Here is a 17,086-nt window from a genome sequence, read left to right as displayed (position 1 = left end):
ATTTTGACTCGATGGACATTCTGACCCGATTGGACATTTTGTCTCGATGGACATTTTGACACGGGTGTCACGTGGCCTATTGGACATTTTGACTCGATGGACATTTCATCTCGTTGGACATTTTGACCAGAAGCCCTTTGTGTGGACATTTGACTGTAAAGTGAAATGTGATCTCGACCACCATGCCAAGACAAGTAAACAAAAAGAAGTATCGTCCGTACCCTCGAAGACGATGCTCTTAGCCTCATGCAGGGCGCTTTTCAGCCGTGTCTCAAGAGCGTGCTAGAATAAACTAGCGCGCATCAAAAACAAAACAAAAAATAATCGACTCACTCGCGCGAGGCTACATCGTCTCTTACGCGAGATGTGAACGTGCGAATCGAGGGGGTACGACCAGCCTTTGATGTCAGTGCAGGTGGCGAGAGATGTCAAAGAAGTTGGAAAGGGTGAAACGGTTTCAAAGACAAAAACAAATAGACACGAAGGGGAATCGGTGGCAGGGTAAGCTAGCGCACACCAGCTCGGAGCACGGTGAGCGAAAGTTCGCGCTGCAGAACTCGGAGATTCTGGGTTCACTTCCCATTCCTGCCCGTTATATCTGGATGAGCGGCGAACCGGAGTGCCGTCGCGTATCACTACTGCATGGTGCACGTTAAAGACCCCAGGCTAGCAGTTGTACTGCAATGGCTAAATTGCTTATCTATAGATTGTTGTGTTGTGTTTGAAACCTCCAATTGCGCTTCTTCGTCTTTTTTTTTCTGTTCATATTTATATGTTCGCGCACCAAAGAGGGGACCTGCAATGTTGTTTTTGGGCTGCTAAAATAAAAAAAACAAAATGTATAGTGGGTAGCAATTTCTCCCTGTTCTGGCAGACTAAACTCTTGCGGTATAAACAAGTGATGGCTAATTTGTTTGTTTGTTTCATAAACACGAAGAGCTTTCTCCTGCCGGGAGAAGAAGAAAATCACGATGGCGTTGTCTCAGTTAATCTTTTGTCTTCGTATATTTGTATATTCTATGCCCATCTTTCTAGTGGTTCTAGTGACTAGTCATACGAAAAATCGTACTTTTTTCGGCTATTCTCCCCTTCCTGATATTTTAATGCGAAATTATTATCTGTCTCATGGAGAGAGCCGACGTCATCAGCTTTGAAACCATGCAAGAGGACACCTTATTGAACGCACGCGCAAAGCTAGCCAAAGGCACGTTTTACACTTCTGTTCCATTGGCCGGCGCGCGTCGACAAGGCTCCCATTGGCCGCTGCACGTCAGTTTGTGTGGTGTCGTACTGACTGTATGATCACACTGTTGTGTGTGTTACCACTGATCACCGCGTTCGCTCGCCTCTTATCGGTTGTACAGCGCGTGACAATATATACGGCGGATGGAATCAACCAAGGGGTTCGTTCTGCTAGAACTACGTTGCTGTTTGTTCCCTCCTCGCGCCGCAGGGCACACGACAGCTTGAACGATCGCTCACCGATGGCGCTTCGTGTCCGCGAGGCAGCGGCTCGACCATTGCACGCCCAATGTTAGCGCGTTGTACGCCGCAGATTAAAGAAGCGAGCGAAAAACGGCGTGCGTGCTTTCGCATTCACAGCTCATAAAAAGTGCTTAGGTGTACCTCGAGCCTTTTTTTATTTTGTTAAACTTGCTCTTTTTATGCTGCTGAATGTTCTGGTCGTGTTCCTCCAGTTGCTGTATTATGCTAATATTTTTAAAAAGGAACGAGCAATTCAAGTAATCGGTTACCAATATTTTGTAGCGAAATTATATTAAAAATACTTCTGAAAAAAAGTAACGTTGCAATTACAAAATTACTTGAAAAAGTAACGAATTACAAGTCATCCGTTAGTTGTGAATGATTACTTCCCAAGTCGGAAAACAGCCATGCTAAAACAACTATTGCTCTATGCTAGTGAAATTAACTATTACATTTCCAGTAAGCTACGCATGGTTTGCCTAGAGAGTGTCTAGCAACAGAGTCTATATATATGAACTAATGATTACGAACAAACCGGAGTGTACCTAGCGGCACGCCGCCGACGCCGCGCATTCGCGATGGGGTACGGGCAAGAAGCACGCCTTCCCGCACCAACAGAACCATTGGAGTGTGATGTTGGTGTCCGTGTAAGACCTCGTGCTCTTCTTAGTGTATTAATTGTTGATACTATGCGTTCCCAGGAATGTCTTAATATTATAATGGCCTGAGCGAAATTAACACGGATCATTACACAACAAAACTTTGCGTAAATTATGTGGGGCGCGTAGATTCATTAAACGTAAACAGAGCAGGATGGATGCTAAAGCCTGATTCATATGATGAGATTCAGCTCGTTATTTTCAGTCCCGACGTCGCTCGGGATGCAAAAGGCTGGACGGTAGCTACTGTGCTCGACGTCGGTATATGAAATGCAGTCAGAATTGAACCAAGTGAATCAGGCATACACCCCAAAAACAATCCGTTCTTGAAAGTTTTTTTTGATGCCCAGAGAACTGTTTTAGCTCGTGAAGAACGGTTTTGCCCAAGCCCTATCGACCCCTGCCGGACTAGAAAGGCCACTTGATGAAGAAGGTATATTTGACATAAAAATAGGAGCTTAAAACAACCCTAGAGCGCAAGTTCGTGTGCTTCTCGCACGCGAGGTTCCGATGATGTCAGAACGCCGAACTCTTATATGCTGATTTAAAAAAGAAATAGTGAACAGAGCTCGGGGCATCTGGCTTCGAGGTCTACCCACTATCCCTCCAGTCGAATCCTAGAAGATAACTTGCTCTCCGCAGAGATTTTCACAACCTCGGTAAAGTGCAAAATTTGCACAAGCCGCAGATTCCCTCAAGGGCATTTTGCGATCATATTTTTTCTTAGATTGTAGCAAGTTGGTGATGCCCACTAGTAACAATGATCAACATCTCATTGTATCTACGGTTTACACCAAGCCGGCTCAACACCTGCTAGAGAAGAAAACCTAGTGTTGCATTTTTCTGCGTCACTAAAGAAGGCCATCGTGGGTCACAGATTGGACACGAAAGCTGCGGAAGCTTTGGGCCGAAACACGCGCCCCATCAATGAGAGCCCGAATCCCGGCTGAACGCTGACGCCGTAGTCGTGTCCAGTCTGTGGCCTACGCTGGCCTTCGCTAGCGACGCGGGAAAATTCCGCCCTTAGGTTTTCGTATCTAGGAGGTGCTAGCCTACTTACCTCAAAGAACTTTCAAACTTAAGTCTTTTGAGGCCTGCACTCGCTTCTTATTAATTAGTTGTTAAACGGTTTGTCTCCGGGCCGCTGTCCTTTGGACGAGCAGACGACATTTTGAACTAGCAGACGACAGTTTCAATGTGAAGACGAGCTGAACGGTGGTCCGCAGATGATCCGAATAGTCTGACGGCTTTCGCGCGTTCATGTATCCCTGAATTCAACTTAAATTGCTTGCCGCAGAAGAAATCGTGTTCTGCAAGTTTTACGTTGTCTGGTTTTCCCTTTTCACTGCATCAATCTACGTTCTCGGACGAAACGAGCAGGCAGAAAATACATGATAACTGATCACAAATTTCCCGGCTTTTTGACGAAAAGGTAGGTTTTCGGCTTCAATTTCTTCCAAAACAACAGAGGAATGCCCGTCACGCACGGCAACTTCCGCCCGAACTCCCAGACCGGAAGATCGCCCGAAGCCCCACCGCCGCGGCTTGACGTGACAAACGTGGGTTCCAAATTACCGCAGATAAGGAAAAAGGAAAACACGCAAAAAAAAAACAAAAAAACTTCAACTTTTTTTTTTTTTTTTTGGAATGTGAAGATGCGGGTGCCCCAAAGGACTGAGAAAGACGGTTACATCGCAAATCAAATAAATAAATAAAAAACAAAAGCTTTTTCTTTGGGGAAAAAAATAACGAAAGACGTTTACAAATCTCTGTAAGGCGAAAATAGAGCACAGCTCTTGAGGAGAAGGAGGGAAGAGTACAAAGGGAAGGGTATGCCCCTCCTCCTCCTGCTCTTATGGCGCGTTCACACTGGAAGCGGATCCGCGTTCGCGAAGCGGATCCGCGCGTTCTCAACCGCAAAGCGGCTAGGATCGAGCAGTTGGAGCGCGTTTTGCCAACCGCTTCGGGACCGATTTCTCCCAACCGCTTTCACGAACCGCAAAGCGGCAACCAATCACAACGCGACGCTGACGTCAGTGACTTTCGAAACAAGATGCCACCTGTTGCTGGTGAGGCGCCCAAGGCGCTGTAGTCCTAGCGCTGTAGTCTTAGCTTCCGACAAATCAACGGAGAAACTTGATGTTCACGTCCGTCACTTGATTCCGCCGCGAAAATAATTGACTCAGTAATTTTAACGGGCTTCGCACCGGTGATTTGGTTCGGGTAAGAGTTTGTTGATTATTCCGGGTGCCACAGCCCAAGCTCGCTGCCTTGTTAATCTCTGCCTGTAGAACGTCGGAACCCGCCCCTGATCGACCGAAATGTCAGCTTTTCTACCCCCTAGGGTAGTCGCGTGAACTATTGAATGCTTTCGGCACCGTGCATCACCACCACGAAGGCCGATAGAGACGTCGAGAGCTCGATTGCGTAGCCAACGCACTACCGCGGAGGGGGCAGGGTACCTGCGCTAGCTCGACCTGTAACGTTTACTACTAATAAAACAAATAAAGGGAACCTAATCAAGGAATAAAGTGTACGTACCAGAAAATGCAGAGGTAATCCATACAGCGTTTATTTGAGCTTAATGTCAAACAAACAGTAGACTGGATCGACGAGTGAGTGACGAGAGGAGAGTCCGCCACCAACGAAGCCACGACCGGCTAGCACCGAACACATTCCCGCACCACGGTCACTGTACCACGGTCCACCCAACCGCTCACAACTTCGAAAATGATAAGAGCGAACAACAACGAGGGGGAAAACTGGCTCTCTATCCCGAAAACAAGGTCAGCTATTCATGCGGGAAGGGTTCACTTCGAAGAAAAGGTCGGGGGCATCCTGTTCTGAGTCAGCAAGGCGCGCCTAGCTGGGCTTTGCTTGTGGGCGAAGTCGAGGAAATCACAGGCGAGTTTGGCGGGTCCATGCTTCTTTTTTTTGCTGCCTGAACTCGTGATGTGCGCGAACATCCCGGAGAAAAATATTTCGAGTGCCAAAATAGCAAAACTTTCGCTTTGGATCTTGAAATTAAAGTGGATTTTGGATTGTAAAACAGGGTTGCCAAACGCAAGTCTCAAAAGATCACGCATGATCGCCGAGAAACCGCCAACCGCCTCTCGGTGTGTCTGAACGGGGTCGCTCGCGAACCGCATCCGCGACCGCTTCGCGAACGCGGATCCGCTTCCAGTGTGAATGCGCCATTACACAGCAGGTATTTTGATGCTTCGAGAATTATCCTGAAATTACCGTGAAGGCTGGTTCAGACATATGCAGCGAACTTTGGGGCAAATTAAAATGCTCATCCCGGCACGTATGTTCGATTTTAAATAAAACTATCCAGAAGAGTTTCGAAAAGTGCCAGCGGATCTTCGAGGGGTGCCACTAACTTTATGGCGCATTCACACTGGAAGCGGATCCGCGTTCGCGAAGCGGTTGTAGATGCGGTTGGCGAGCGACCCCATTCAGACACACCCAGAGGCGCTTGGCGGTTCGCGAAAGGTGGTTGGCGCTTTCTCGGCGATCACGCGTGATCTTTTGAGACTTGCGTTTGGCAACTCCGTTTTACAATCCAAAATCAACTTAAATTCACGATCCACAACCCAAATCTTCGCTATTTTAGCACTCTGAAGATACCTCTTCGGGATGTTCGCACTTATCACGAGTTCAGGCAGCGAAAAAAGAGACATAGACAAGCGAAACTTGCCTGCGATTCACTCGAGTTCGCCCACAAGCAAAGCCCAACTAGGCGCGCCTTGCTGACTCACAAGAGGATGTCCCTGACCTTTTCTTTGAAGTGGACCCTTCCCGCATGAAATGGCTTACTTTGTTTTAGGAATCGAGAACCAGTTTCCCCCCCCCCATCCCCCCCATCCCCCCCCATCTCCCCCCGCCCCCTCGTCGCTTGCTCCTATCATTCTCGAAGTTTAGGGTGGTGGCGTGGACCGTGGTGCGGGGCAATATGTTCAGTGCTAGCCGGTCGTGGCTTCGTTGGTGGCGGACTCTCCTCTCGTCACTCGCACGTCAATCGAGTCTGCGGTCTGTTTGACATTAAGATCAAATAAACGCCGTACGGATTACTCTGCATCATTCTTTTACGTACACTTTATTCCTGGAGAATGTTCTCTTTGCTTCTTTTGTGAGCAGTAAACGTTACAGGTCGAGCTAGCGCAAGTAGCTCCGCGGTAGTGCGTTGCCCGCTCTACGGTAGTGCGTTGGCTACGCAATTAGGCTCACGACGTCTCCATCGGCCTTCCTGGTGGCCATGCACGGTGTCGGAAGCTTCCAATAGTTCACGCGAGTATCTTAGTGGGTACAAAAGCTGACATTTCAGTCGATCGGGGCGGGTTCCGACGTTCTACGGGGAAAGATTAACAAGGCAGCGAGCTTCGGGCTGTGGCACCCGGAATAATAAACAAATTCTTACCCAAACCAAATCCCCTCGCCGAAGCCCTTAAAGATTACGAGTCAATTATTTTCGCGGCGGATTCAAGTGACGGACGTGAACATCACGGTTCTTCGTTGATTTTTCTGTTGTAACGCTAGGACTACAGCGCCTTAAACGCCTCACCAGCGGCAGGTGCCATCTTGTTTCTAATGTCACTGACGTCACGCCAGTGTGGTGTTCTGATTGGCTGCCGCTTTGCGGTTCGCGAATGCGGTTGGGAGAAATCGCTCCTGAAGCGGTAGGCAAAAACGCGCTCCAACCGCTCGATCCTAGCCACCTTGCGATTGAGTACGAGCGGATCCGCTTCGCGTTTGCAGATCCGCTTCCAGTGTGAACGCGCCATTACACCATCTCCCTGGCATTTTCTGTATTCTACTATTGGCTGCCACAGTTCTGGCGTCGAAGGGCCGGCGTTACCCAATAGTGTAGGAGGCTATGGTATAACTTGCTTTCCACGGAGATTTCTGTAGTTTATTGTTAGTTAGGATATGAATATCTCACGCATTCCAGTCGACTCCATCCTTGAGGCCGTGTTCACGGTGTCTCCGAACAGGCAGTAACGAGGCATCTTTCTCCCAACCACACCCGCACACACAGGTCCTGCAGCAAAGACAAGTGCATCGGAATGTCACATAAAGTAGCACATAGAAACCATTCGTAAAAGCAATACGAAGCTTTATAAAAAAAAATAACCGAGTTTTTTGCCCCGCGTAAGTGAACTAGTCGCCGCAGAAAGCTCAAACTCCGTGAGAATGTTGCACTACAGGTTGGCAAGAACGCGTTCCTTTTGAGTTCATGACATTGCTTAGATAAAAAAAAAGAGAAATACCAAACTTCTTTATAAGCATTGACGTTCACATTAGCTTAATATCATCAAAACACAAAATTACATTGTGTCAGGCGTGTACGGTTACCCAAAAGATTGTATTTAAGTGACTAAGTAGCGGCTTCTTAAGTAATTTGATTTTAGCATAAATTATTCCTTTTGAAATTAATTGAGCGAACCCACCCACCATGGTCCGTAAAAAATTGGAGTTACTTTTGAAGTTACTTTTTTTAAAGAAAAGGTACACCTGTTTTGATAACAATAGCGCAACCCCGGTAGCCTAATGGAAAACACAGCTGTTTTATGGCTTCTATTTTTACCAAAAGGCTTTATTAGCTTGAAGAAGCAATTTGTTCTCAAAGTTCTTGTCTGAAGGTTCTGCTTCTTCGTGCCTTGTTGCTTTCTTCCTGGTAGGTAATATACTGCAGACGTTCCGAGCTTGGTTTTGCAGAGTTTTTTTTTTTACTATTTATAGTGTCCAGATGTTATGAGATCGATATTTGGATTTTGTTTCTCCTCCTTGGTGATATTTCAGTGTGTCATGAAAGCACCTCCAGTAATCGGGAAGAGTTCCTACGTAATGGCGAAGGGGACGGGGGGCAATCTCTTTTTTCAAATGCGCGAAGCGATTGCTTTTGGGAAGCTGGGGTCAGAAAGAAATATCTGCCTCCCGTGATAAATCCGCGGTTATTCAGCCCCACTTGAAGACATATTTGGAACACGTATTCGCGTTCAGTGTCTATTTGCAATAATCGTTGAGGCAGATGGTGGAGCTTATATAGACCTGAGAAGATATCTTTCGTTTAAAATTGTATTAACTTGAGGTCTTTCCCATCTTTTTGAATATCAGGTGATCAATTGATATATTACCTTCTTCTGTGTGCAAATGCTTGTTGACAAGCAAACCCTACCAGTAAACTCTCAAACTAATTTTTAATTATTTGGGAATTTATTCTAGGGTTGACGAAGCCTAGGATTGAAGAGATTCCTCGTGGGGTTTTTCGGAAAGGTCAATGGCGCCAGAACAGAATTGTGCATGTCTTAAATACTCGACACAAGGTACTGTATTTGAAACACTTTTGGCAGTTTTTTCTTACATTTTGCAAAATACCTATTGTTTAGCGTAATTGCTCCTCTATCTTATTCACTTTTCTCAATATCTTGTACTCATTATCTCAAATCGATTTCGAAAAATCCTCGAAAAAGTTGCCGCCGGATTAATATACAGAACTAGGGATCGTTTGACTCCTGGACAAGTCTTAACCGATTGCAATCTTGGAACCAAGCGAACAAACACAGAAGAGGAAACAAAGCTCCAGCAAAACACACTTTTCGTTTGCCTACAAAAGACCAAATGGATAGCCTCAAGTTCGCCCGCATCTATCTGTCCTCTAGTTAATTTTTTTTAAAAGTTGTTTTTGAATATCACGATGCGCTTCGGCCTAGCAAAGTGCTGGTGACGTCATCGGGATTTTACACTCATATCCTACCTTTGCTCCGAAGCTAGAGTGCTTCCGTCAACGGAGGATTCTGGCGCAAACTCTCGGCAGAATCGCAATAAACCATTTTCGGAAATCGGTTGATAAAATTCCGGTATGAAAATGCGCGAACACGTTTTCATGCGAGCACAGGCAGTCCTTCTGCCAGAAAACGCCCGATCCTGCTGGTTTTATTGCGCTACAGTGACGTAGACTGGACTTCCCCAAAATCTCCTTGTGTGTTTATTTTGGCGTAAGTTTGGCCCCTAGGCTCATTGAAATGCGTTTCTTTTCTTGTGGAAAACAGCGCGTCTCCTGTGTAGTCGTTCCTTTTTGTTATTGTTTTTCACCATGAACATGCTAGCACTGTTCTTCACGGTGAACTCGTACCAACTTTCTCAAATGTCCGTTCTACTAAGTTTTACCTCTTCGCCATCTAAATGCGCGCATTTTTTTACCCTCAAAATTCTCAAAACCAGTTTTCTGATAGGTGGAGTTAATTAATTCTAAACAGGTGGATTTTGATCCCGGAATCTTCATCATCTTGACCGGAATGCTCCGCAAATAATTTCGAACTGGTGCAGAAGGGCACATGGGAAGAGGGGTTAGAAGCGGTTTCGTGGAATATTTCTTTGTTCCCAGTGTTCCCCTCTTGGCCTCTCGAATTTGTTTCTATAGCCTCGTTCCACTAGAGCGAGAAGCACCGGTTTTTATCCGATGACACCAAAAAGTTCCGTGTCGCCGATGCAGTCCCACTGCAACGACCAACACCCGCGACAATCGCCGACACGCGCCAACAAACGACCGACGACGGGCGAGGTCTTGTCTGTCGTTGGACTTGAAGCGCAGCAAGCAGTCCCACTGAGGAACATCTCTCGGAGACAAACTTATCCTCCTCGCCCGCTTATGCTTTCTGTTGCCTCCCTTCCCACCCTTCTACCCTTCCTCCCTGAACAAGAAGCCCTTGGGGTCCACTCCTCCTTCCCGCAGTTCCGGTCCCTCGATTGCACGTAGTGGTCACGGGCGCGGCTTGCTGGCTGGCGCCGGGCGGTCCTGTTGCGAAAGGGAATTTGCTGTGGCCATAGAGTAATATAGTAAACGTAAAGAGAGGACACTGAAGCCGATTCGCGGCCCAGATAGTGTGTTTAATGCCCTCTGCTACGTGGCGCTTTTCTGTGATTTGGTTAAAATTAGGTAGAACTCTTTCCGTGACAAGTATTCATTTTGTGTTACGTTTTAGAATTATTTAAGTACTCAAAACGACTAAATAGTTTTAACTGGATACGTCACAAAAATTACGCGAGGTATGGCGCCTGCCACGGCCTGCCGTGTGCCTGCTTGCCTACACGCCGTCACATCAGCATCATTTTGCATGGCCTCTGCTCGTCCGTGCGTCGTTCGTCCGTGCCGTGCGTGCCGTGCCGTCCGTTTGTGCTTTCTGCTGCAGCGTGTTCGGTCAGCTTCGCATCAAACAAGATGACGCATGACTGCCCGCGTGCTCGCATGCTCGGCGTGAGTTTGTGGAGCCGAGCGGTTTCAGCTTCTCGCGCTGTTGTTTCCGTCGGGCTGTCGGGTGTTAATCGTGTGTGCATCTTGATTTTCGATGAGATTTCTTTGAAAAGGGACATTATTTATTACTCTGCGAACGACATTGTCCATGGATTTACAGATGACGGTGTTGAACGGTGTTTCAGATAGATCCTTGGTTGTTGTGTTGTGCTCTCTAGAATTTCCAGGAGGTCGGTTCAGCCACTTGCATACACTGTTGTGCACACTTCAATACCGTTTTTGTTAACCGCAGTCTCCTCATTTCTCTCGTTGCAAGAGCTTAAGACTGGCTTCCCACTAAAGGCTTTGGTCTGAGATAAGGGGCTCCAAACGTGAGCTTGGCCAACCCACTTGGTGTGTCTGTGGGTAAGCCGTGTTTTTGGAGCTGATAACGAATATGTTTACTTTATCTTTGATGTTTCGCACCTTATCAAAACAACCAGGAATAATCTCCAAGCACACAAATTTTGCCTTGGAATTAAGGTCATTGACTGGTCCCATATTGTTAAACTTTATCGTTTTACCCATGAGATGAGGTTGCGATTGGCTCCGAAATTTACTGAGAGACACATTTTTCAAAACCCTTTCAATAACATGAAAGTAAAACGTGCCGCACAGGTAATCAGTGCCTCAGTCTGTCTTGCAATCCTATTCATTGTTTATGCCAAGGAGCTTCCTGAGGCAGCCTTGGTTACAGCCTGCCTCTGCGATAGAATGGAGAGCTTTCTAAATAGCTCACAATTCAAGAAGACAGGGCAGAAGGTTCGTCATGCCATTCTGAAAGGAGAATCTGAGGTATTTGATCTCCTTCACCTGCAACTCGGATCTATTTCAACATGAAAGTTCGAAAGTAGGATGCAGTCACAAACCATCATAGGGTGGACATTACTAGAAAGAGTGTCCTCGTGGTGTGGGAGGAGCTTTCAAATAGCCGTGACATTTTCTTGCTTACACGACGTTTGCAGCAAGACCCACTTCAGAACATTTTTGGAGCTATATGACACCTGCAGGGCTGCAATACAAACTCAAAGTTGTATCAGTTCACCTCAGGACTGAAGCAGATAGGAATAAGGAAACTGTTCAAACTGTCGAACAATGGAAACGTAGAGGATGACAAGGCTGACCTCTTGAAGGAGTTGCCAATATTTTTGCTTTATGAAAGTTCAATTGCAGACAATCTGTAATGTCTTCCAATTGGTAACTTACCGCCACTCGAGGATATTTCTGAGCTGACATTAGACATGAGGTTTAGCATATTTGTTGACCTGGCCACTTGTTACGTTAGGGGCTATTTGATCAAGCGTTTCCTTGGACTGACAACCCACAGCTGTAGCTGTTCTCAGCTGGTGAGGGAAGAGTCTGAGAGCTTGGCCAGGCCTCACCAGTACTTACTTGTGCTTAAAGCATATCACGTGCCTGGCAAGCTCTTCGGGAATCTAATATACCATCCCAGGCTGCCTTTAATTTCATTCAGCAATTAGAAAATTGCTTTCTTGCCGTAATAGAGAATATGGCGCATGTTTGAGGAGTGTGTGCTGTCTTGTATCGCACCCTTTCAGGTCTGGGTAGTTTCGGCATTGCTTAGAGTGCCACAAATGGTTTTTAAAAATGTTTCGCAGAATACGCTTGTGTTGGCATGTTTGATTTCTTAACCGGAACCTGGACAAAGTTTGGTTAGACTCTTCAGTTGCTTTAAAGCAACTAGACAAGTTTAACTGTAATAACAGAGGTGGTTGCCAAATCGGAAACAGAAAGTTCGTATTAATTGAGCGGTGCAGCTTGCACTCGAAAAATTTGTTTCCCTTATTTCCAGCAAATATGTATCACGGCCCTTTTGCAAAGGTATTTACCCACTTCCTACATAATTTCTATAGAAAATAGTGTATAGATGCTATAGATATTAGAAAGAAAATGTATCCACCGAGTATAGCTTTTAGCCGCTTTTTTGAGCAATACTTCCTTTCTGATCAAATCTATTTCGAGGAATGTTTAGGAACGTTGAATATTGTCAGATTCTTAATAGAGTTCTCAGTGTTTGGTATTGGCTCGCCCGCAGTGTGTTTCAGGCTATGCCAATTCATATGTTTTATGATAGCCGGAAATTGGGAATTCGCACTCTTCGCTGTGTGCTTTGCACTCGTGTTATACTCTGTTGACTGGTAATGATAGCGATGTCTTATTTATTTCTGGGCTTACTTCCCGAGCCCGAGTCGGCGTGAAAGCGAATGGACCATTCAGCATGTTCTCTGTGGAAATGTTTTGTTAACTTGGTCCCGCTAAAATCTAATACGAAGTGAGCAATATGCCGAACTCCCTCATATTCATTTATTTTTGTGAGTATTAGTTTCTGTTTCTAATATAACATATATAGCGTCTGAAGTAAATCATGTAAACACAAATGTGGTCCAATAAAGTATTTTCGAACCACTCACTGTTGTTGACCCCAAAATGCTCCACCAGTCAGGAGTCAATGTGAAGGTTGTGTGACTTCAATGTTTTACAGTAGAGAAATCAAACAAACAAGATATACGCATCTGTTGTGTGAAGTAGAAATTTTGTTTTACACATTTTGCAGGAATCACATCGTAAAAACTATAATAGAACTGCGTCAACATTAAAAAAGAAAAGAAAAGAAACAGTAGCTCCGAGAGCCGAGGAGCTCCCGAGAGCGTAGCGAGGAGCGATGCAAGAAAGAAAAATTGGGAGAAAGGGAAGGAAGAAGGTACTGGAGGACCGGAGCAAAAACGCCCAAACCGAAACCGAAACTAACTTGACCGAAACCGGAACTAGGTTGTGTTTAATACCGCCTGCTAGGAGCGCTAGCTTTCACTCGTCTTTATGGGCCGCTGGGGCCTATGGCAGTGTCCGCTGTTTACCTTGTGTATATTACTCTATGCTGTGGCTGGTTTTTTCTCGCGAAAACTTGATGCGCGAGGTGGTACTTCAACTTCAAGACGCCGAGGTGTACGCCCCTGCATCAAGATAGATACACACATGTTCCAGAACTGACCAAAGTAAGACCGCTCCCCACGACGTAGAACACGACGTTCCGCGGCAAGCCATTCCGGCAGACGAGAGACTTGTCAACAGGCTCTGTTATAATCGGGTTGCCATATTGTCCACCAAAAAACGCCTGCCTTCGATCGATCATTCGAATATGAAGTTATAAACATTCTAAAAATCGGCGTGAAATTCCGTGGCGCTCCACTAGACCACCAAAAAAAAAAAAAAAAGGAACGATCCAGGTATTCTAGTTCGGAAAAATGTTGGTGTCGATTGTTACTACTGTTCACGAAAAGTCGCCAACGGCAAATGAAGAGAAGCGGAAGTTAAAACAAAACATATAGTAATCATCTCCACTTTCACCGTATATTTCGGCGCGTTTTATGCCCGAAGAGCAAAACACGAAAACCGCGTCGCCAGACTCTGTCTGTCTGTGTATTTTAAAGTGTTTTACTGATAACTCAAGTCTAACTAGGAAACAAGTTTCCTTGCCCCCGTGTTTTGCGTCGTGTCCGCCAGGTGGGACGGCGGACTCTGACAAACAGGCTGTCTTTTGTTGCTGCCTGTCGCTCTAGTGGGACGCGGCTATTTCAGTTTGATTGTACATGTGATTTTCGCTTCTGATTGGGGGGGGGGGGGGGAGGGGGGCAAAGTACTTGCTCTTGGTTGTTGATCAGCGATAGAGGCTGCTTTCCTCGAGTCGATGTTACTCCTGAGTGTGCACGTGTGTCGTTCACTCGCATAGTCATCAACAAATCTGGCTGCCTGATCAACTTCTACTTTGGCTGTTGGTGACATGCAATGCCGGACTACATGGCAAGTCCTCTGAATCGCGACGAGCCATATTAGAAACTCATTGCGGAATGCGTCATGAGCCGAGCCTTCTGCCAGGCAAACGCTCGGAAGGTTACATTTCTACAACACGTGAATTGCGTTTGTACTTAGAATACTCCGCAACACATTATGTTGCATATCCCAAATTAGGTTGAAGTAGACTTAGAATGTAGCAGCTACGCACCTCTTGAAAATCAAGAACATCGCAGCAAAATCTAATTTTTAGCGAATTCATCCGAAATAAAGCGCCCCCTTTTGAATTTTTTAGAGCGCAGCTCTTAGGCGCCCGTTTCCGCGTAAACAGGTGGCGGCGTAGCCGTTGCCGTCGTTGTCGGCGTCGCCGTCGCTATCGGCGTGACCGCGCGCGCTCCTCTATGGGACGTCACAGGCCTCTACACTAATTCAATTCCCGCTAAATTTGGCAAAGGAGCGGAATTTGTGTGTGTAGGTCTGTGATGTCCCATAATGCATCACTGCGCATGCAGTTTCCCCGCTAGATTTGGCATCGAAACTGACGTCACATGTCCTCAACACCAATTCAGTTTTTCCTCTGAATTTAGCGGGACATTGAATTGTGATTGAGGTCGTGTGGTGTCAGTTTTTCCGCTTAATTTGGCGGCGAAACCAACTTCGAGTTTAAGTTACGTGTCATAAACTCATGTGACATCGTTTACCCCCCTAAATTTAGCACGGAAACTGAATTGGTGTTGAGGTCTCGTAAGGTAAATTTTCCCGCTAAATCTAGCTTGAAAAATGATTTTGTTCATAGGCGATATGACACAAAGTCTCGTGACGCCATTTTTTTTTTTTTTGTAAATCTAGCGGGAAAAATGAAATGGTGTAGAGGTCATGTGGCGTACTTTTTCCAGCTAAATTTAATGGGGAAACTGAGACGGAATTTGACGTCACACGCCGCGGCTTCACGAAATCCGGAACAACTAGCCAAAAATGTCACGTTCAAACTAGCGCGCGTTGCATTATGCGGCTCCCACCGCGCCCTCCTCATCCTCCGTGGCCAACCCTACAGAAACCACAACAAAAATCTAGCGTATACATGTATATATATTTCTCTCTCAAATTCTCTACGACGCTACATCACAAAATCAACATACCTCAAGAGCTGCGCTCTAAATTCGCATTACAAAGAAGCGGAAAGGTCTGTATTTTTTTATTATATTACGAGCTTGGAACTTACTTGCCAAACATCGAATGTAATACCATTAAATTTCAAAATAATTTCACTCTACTCAAATAGCCTGCACTAAATCTTACTTGAACGCTACTTTAATTTTGAAAAGGTATTTTTTTTTTTATCCCATGATATGTTCTGTCGTTAAATATTTGCAACACCACTGCGTCAGATAGCAGGAGCATGGCGGCGCCCAAAAAAGACAGTCGGGGATTCGATTGTCGCTACTCTCAGCTTTTGTAGCTCTAGTCTCGCCCGCTCACCGGAGTGTATCCCCACGCGCAGCATGAGGGTGTCGTGGGGCCTGTGGCGGATGCGGAAGCAGCGGACCTCCGCGAGCAGGTGCAGTGCCATGGAGGCCACCTGGGCCGCGTGGCTGATGCCATTGCGCAGCGGGAGGCCCCCGACCACCATGTAGGCGTCGCCGATAGTCTCCACCTTGTACACCTCGTAGTGCTCGATGATCGCGTCGAAGCAGGTGTACAGGTCGTTCAGGAAGTCCACCACCTGCGCCAAGGAGCGAAGAGACACAGCGAGGCGATCGCAGTGAACATCCACGCTATTAATCTGCGGTCACACATGCTAATACATCATAGAAAAGACAGTCTGCAAACACTGTCTGAGGCTTCCTTGCTCGTGGCTCATTTTTTGTACAAAACCTTTAGGCAGACATGTTTAGAGCATACAAATGCATGAAGCAAATATGCTTAGAACATGTCTGAGGCCGGTCCGCAAAAAATTCTCTCACCATGTCTGCGGTGATACTCCGTGCCCTTCGTATGATCTACGGGCAGTGTGACTTTGTCTTAAAAAAGTCGCTAAAGTAAAGTATGAGATCGTCCTTCTACGACCATAACTCGGTCTACAGCTTTTATCGCCCTAAAAAAACAGGAAAGTGTTACCCTGTTAGTTTTGCTCTCACGAACGGGATCAGCAATCGGTACACGCCTTTTTTTTTGCGATTCGACGGAGATATTAGAGGTTGCCGTCGGTCATTCCACCGTCCATCACGAGCTACCGCTTAACACCCTGGAAGAGGTAGGCCATTCAACGGCCAATTGACTTTCGAATCTGTGGGATTTGCGAGCAGGAAGCGATCGCTCGAAATTGTCTTTCTCACCTCCCATTGCTCCCTCTAAATTCTGCGTCAAATCACACACACACAAAAAGCGGGCTTTCATGACCGTTGATCCTAGTTTTAATAGGAAATCGAACGCGTTTTAGTATAACCTTTGAATTTTTAATTATTCTTGGAGGCCGAAGATTGTGTGGTGACCGTAGAATGACGACGCCAGAAACAACTTTAGAGGCTCTTTAAGCAAATTCATCTCCACAGTGGGAATAACTAAACGAATTATTTTTGGGTTAGGGCCGCAACTGAAATTTTAAACAAATGAATGGAGACGTTTCATGAGTTGATGAAGCGGATAATTGGTCTTGTGTGGAGGTTGGTCAAATCATAAATAACATTGCCTAATTTTAACATTGTACAATGGGGACGCAAAATCTGAGATTTGCGGAAACAGTACTTTGTTAGAAATGAATTTTTTTTATATAGTGGATATATAGCAGCCACAAAATACAGTAGGTATGATGCGAGCTTCGTCTACTTCTAGATAGTTA

At 45.9% G+C, this 17,086-nt stretch overlaps 1 protein-coding gene across 1 annotated transcript in view; it reads right to left on the bottom strand.

Moving 5' to 3' along the window:
* Positions 1 to 17,086, bottom strand: part of LOC8025322 (guanylate cyclase 32E) — a 312,963-nt gene that overhangs the window by 14,326 nt on the left and 281,551 nt on the right. The window contains exons 18-19 of the mRNA XM_040210470.2: positions 15,727 to 15,970; positions 7,087 to 7,185 (exon numbers count right to left, since the gene is read on the bottom strand). Of these exons, the coding sequence (XP_040066404.1) occupies positions 7,087 to 7,185; positions 15,727 to 15,970 (343 nt within the window). The remainder of the gene's footprint in view (positions 1 to 7,086; positions 7,186 to 15,726; positions 15,971 to 17,086) is intronic.

Source organism: Ixodes scapularis, unplaced genomic scaffold (genome assembly GCF_016920785.2).
Source record: "Ixodes scapularis isolate PalLabHiFi unplaced genomic scaffold, ASM1692078v2 PGA_scaffold6__148_contigs__length_123643588, whole genome shotgun sequence".
NCBI classification, from domain to species: Eukaryota; Metazoa; Arthropoda; class Arachnida; order Ixodida; family Ixodidae; genus Ixodes; species Ixodes scapularis.
This window is presented reverse-complemented; position numbering and strand designations above follow the sequence as displayed.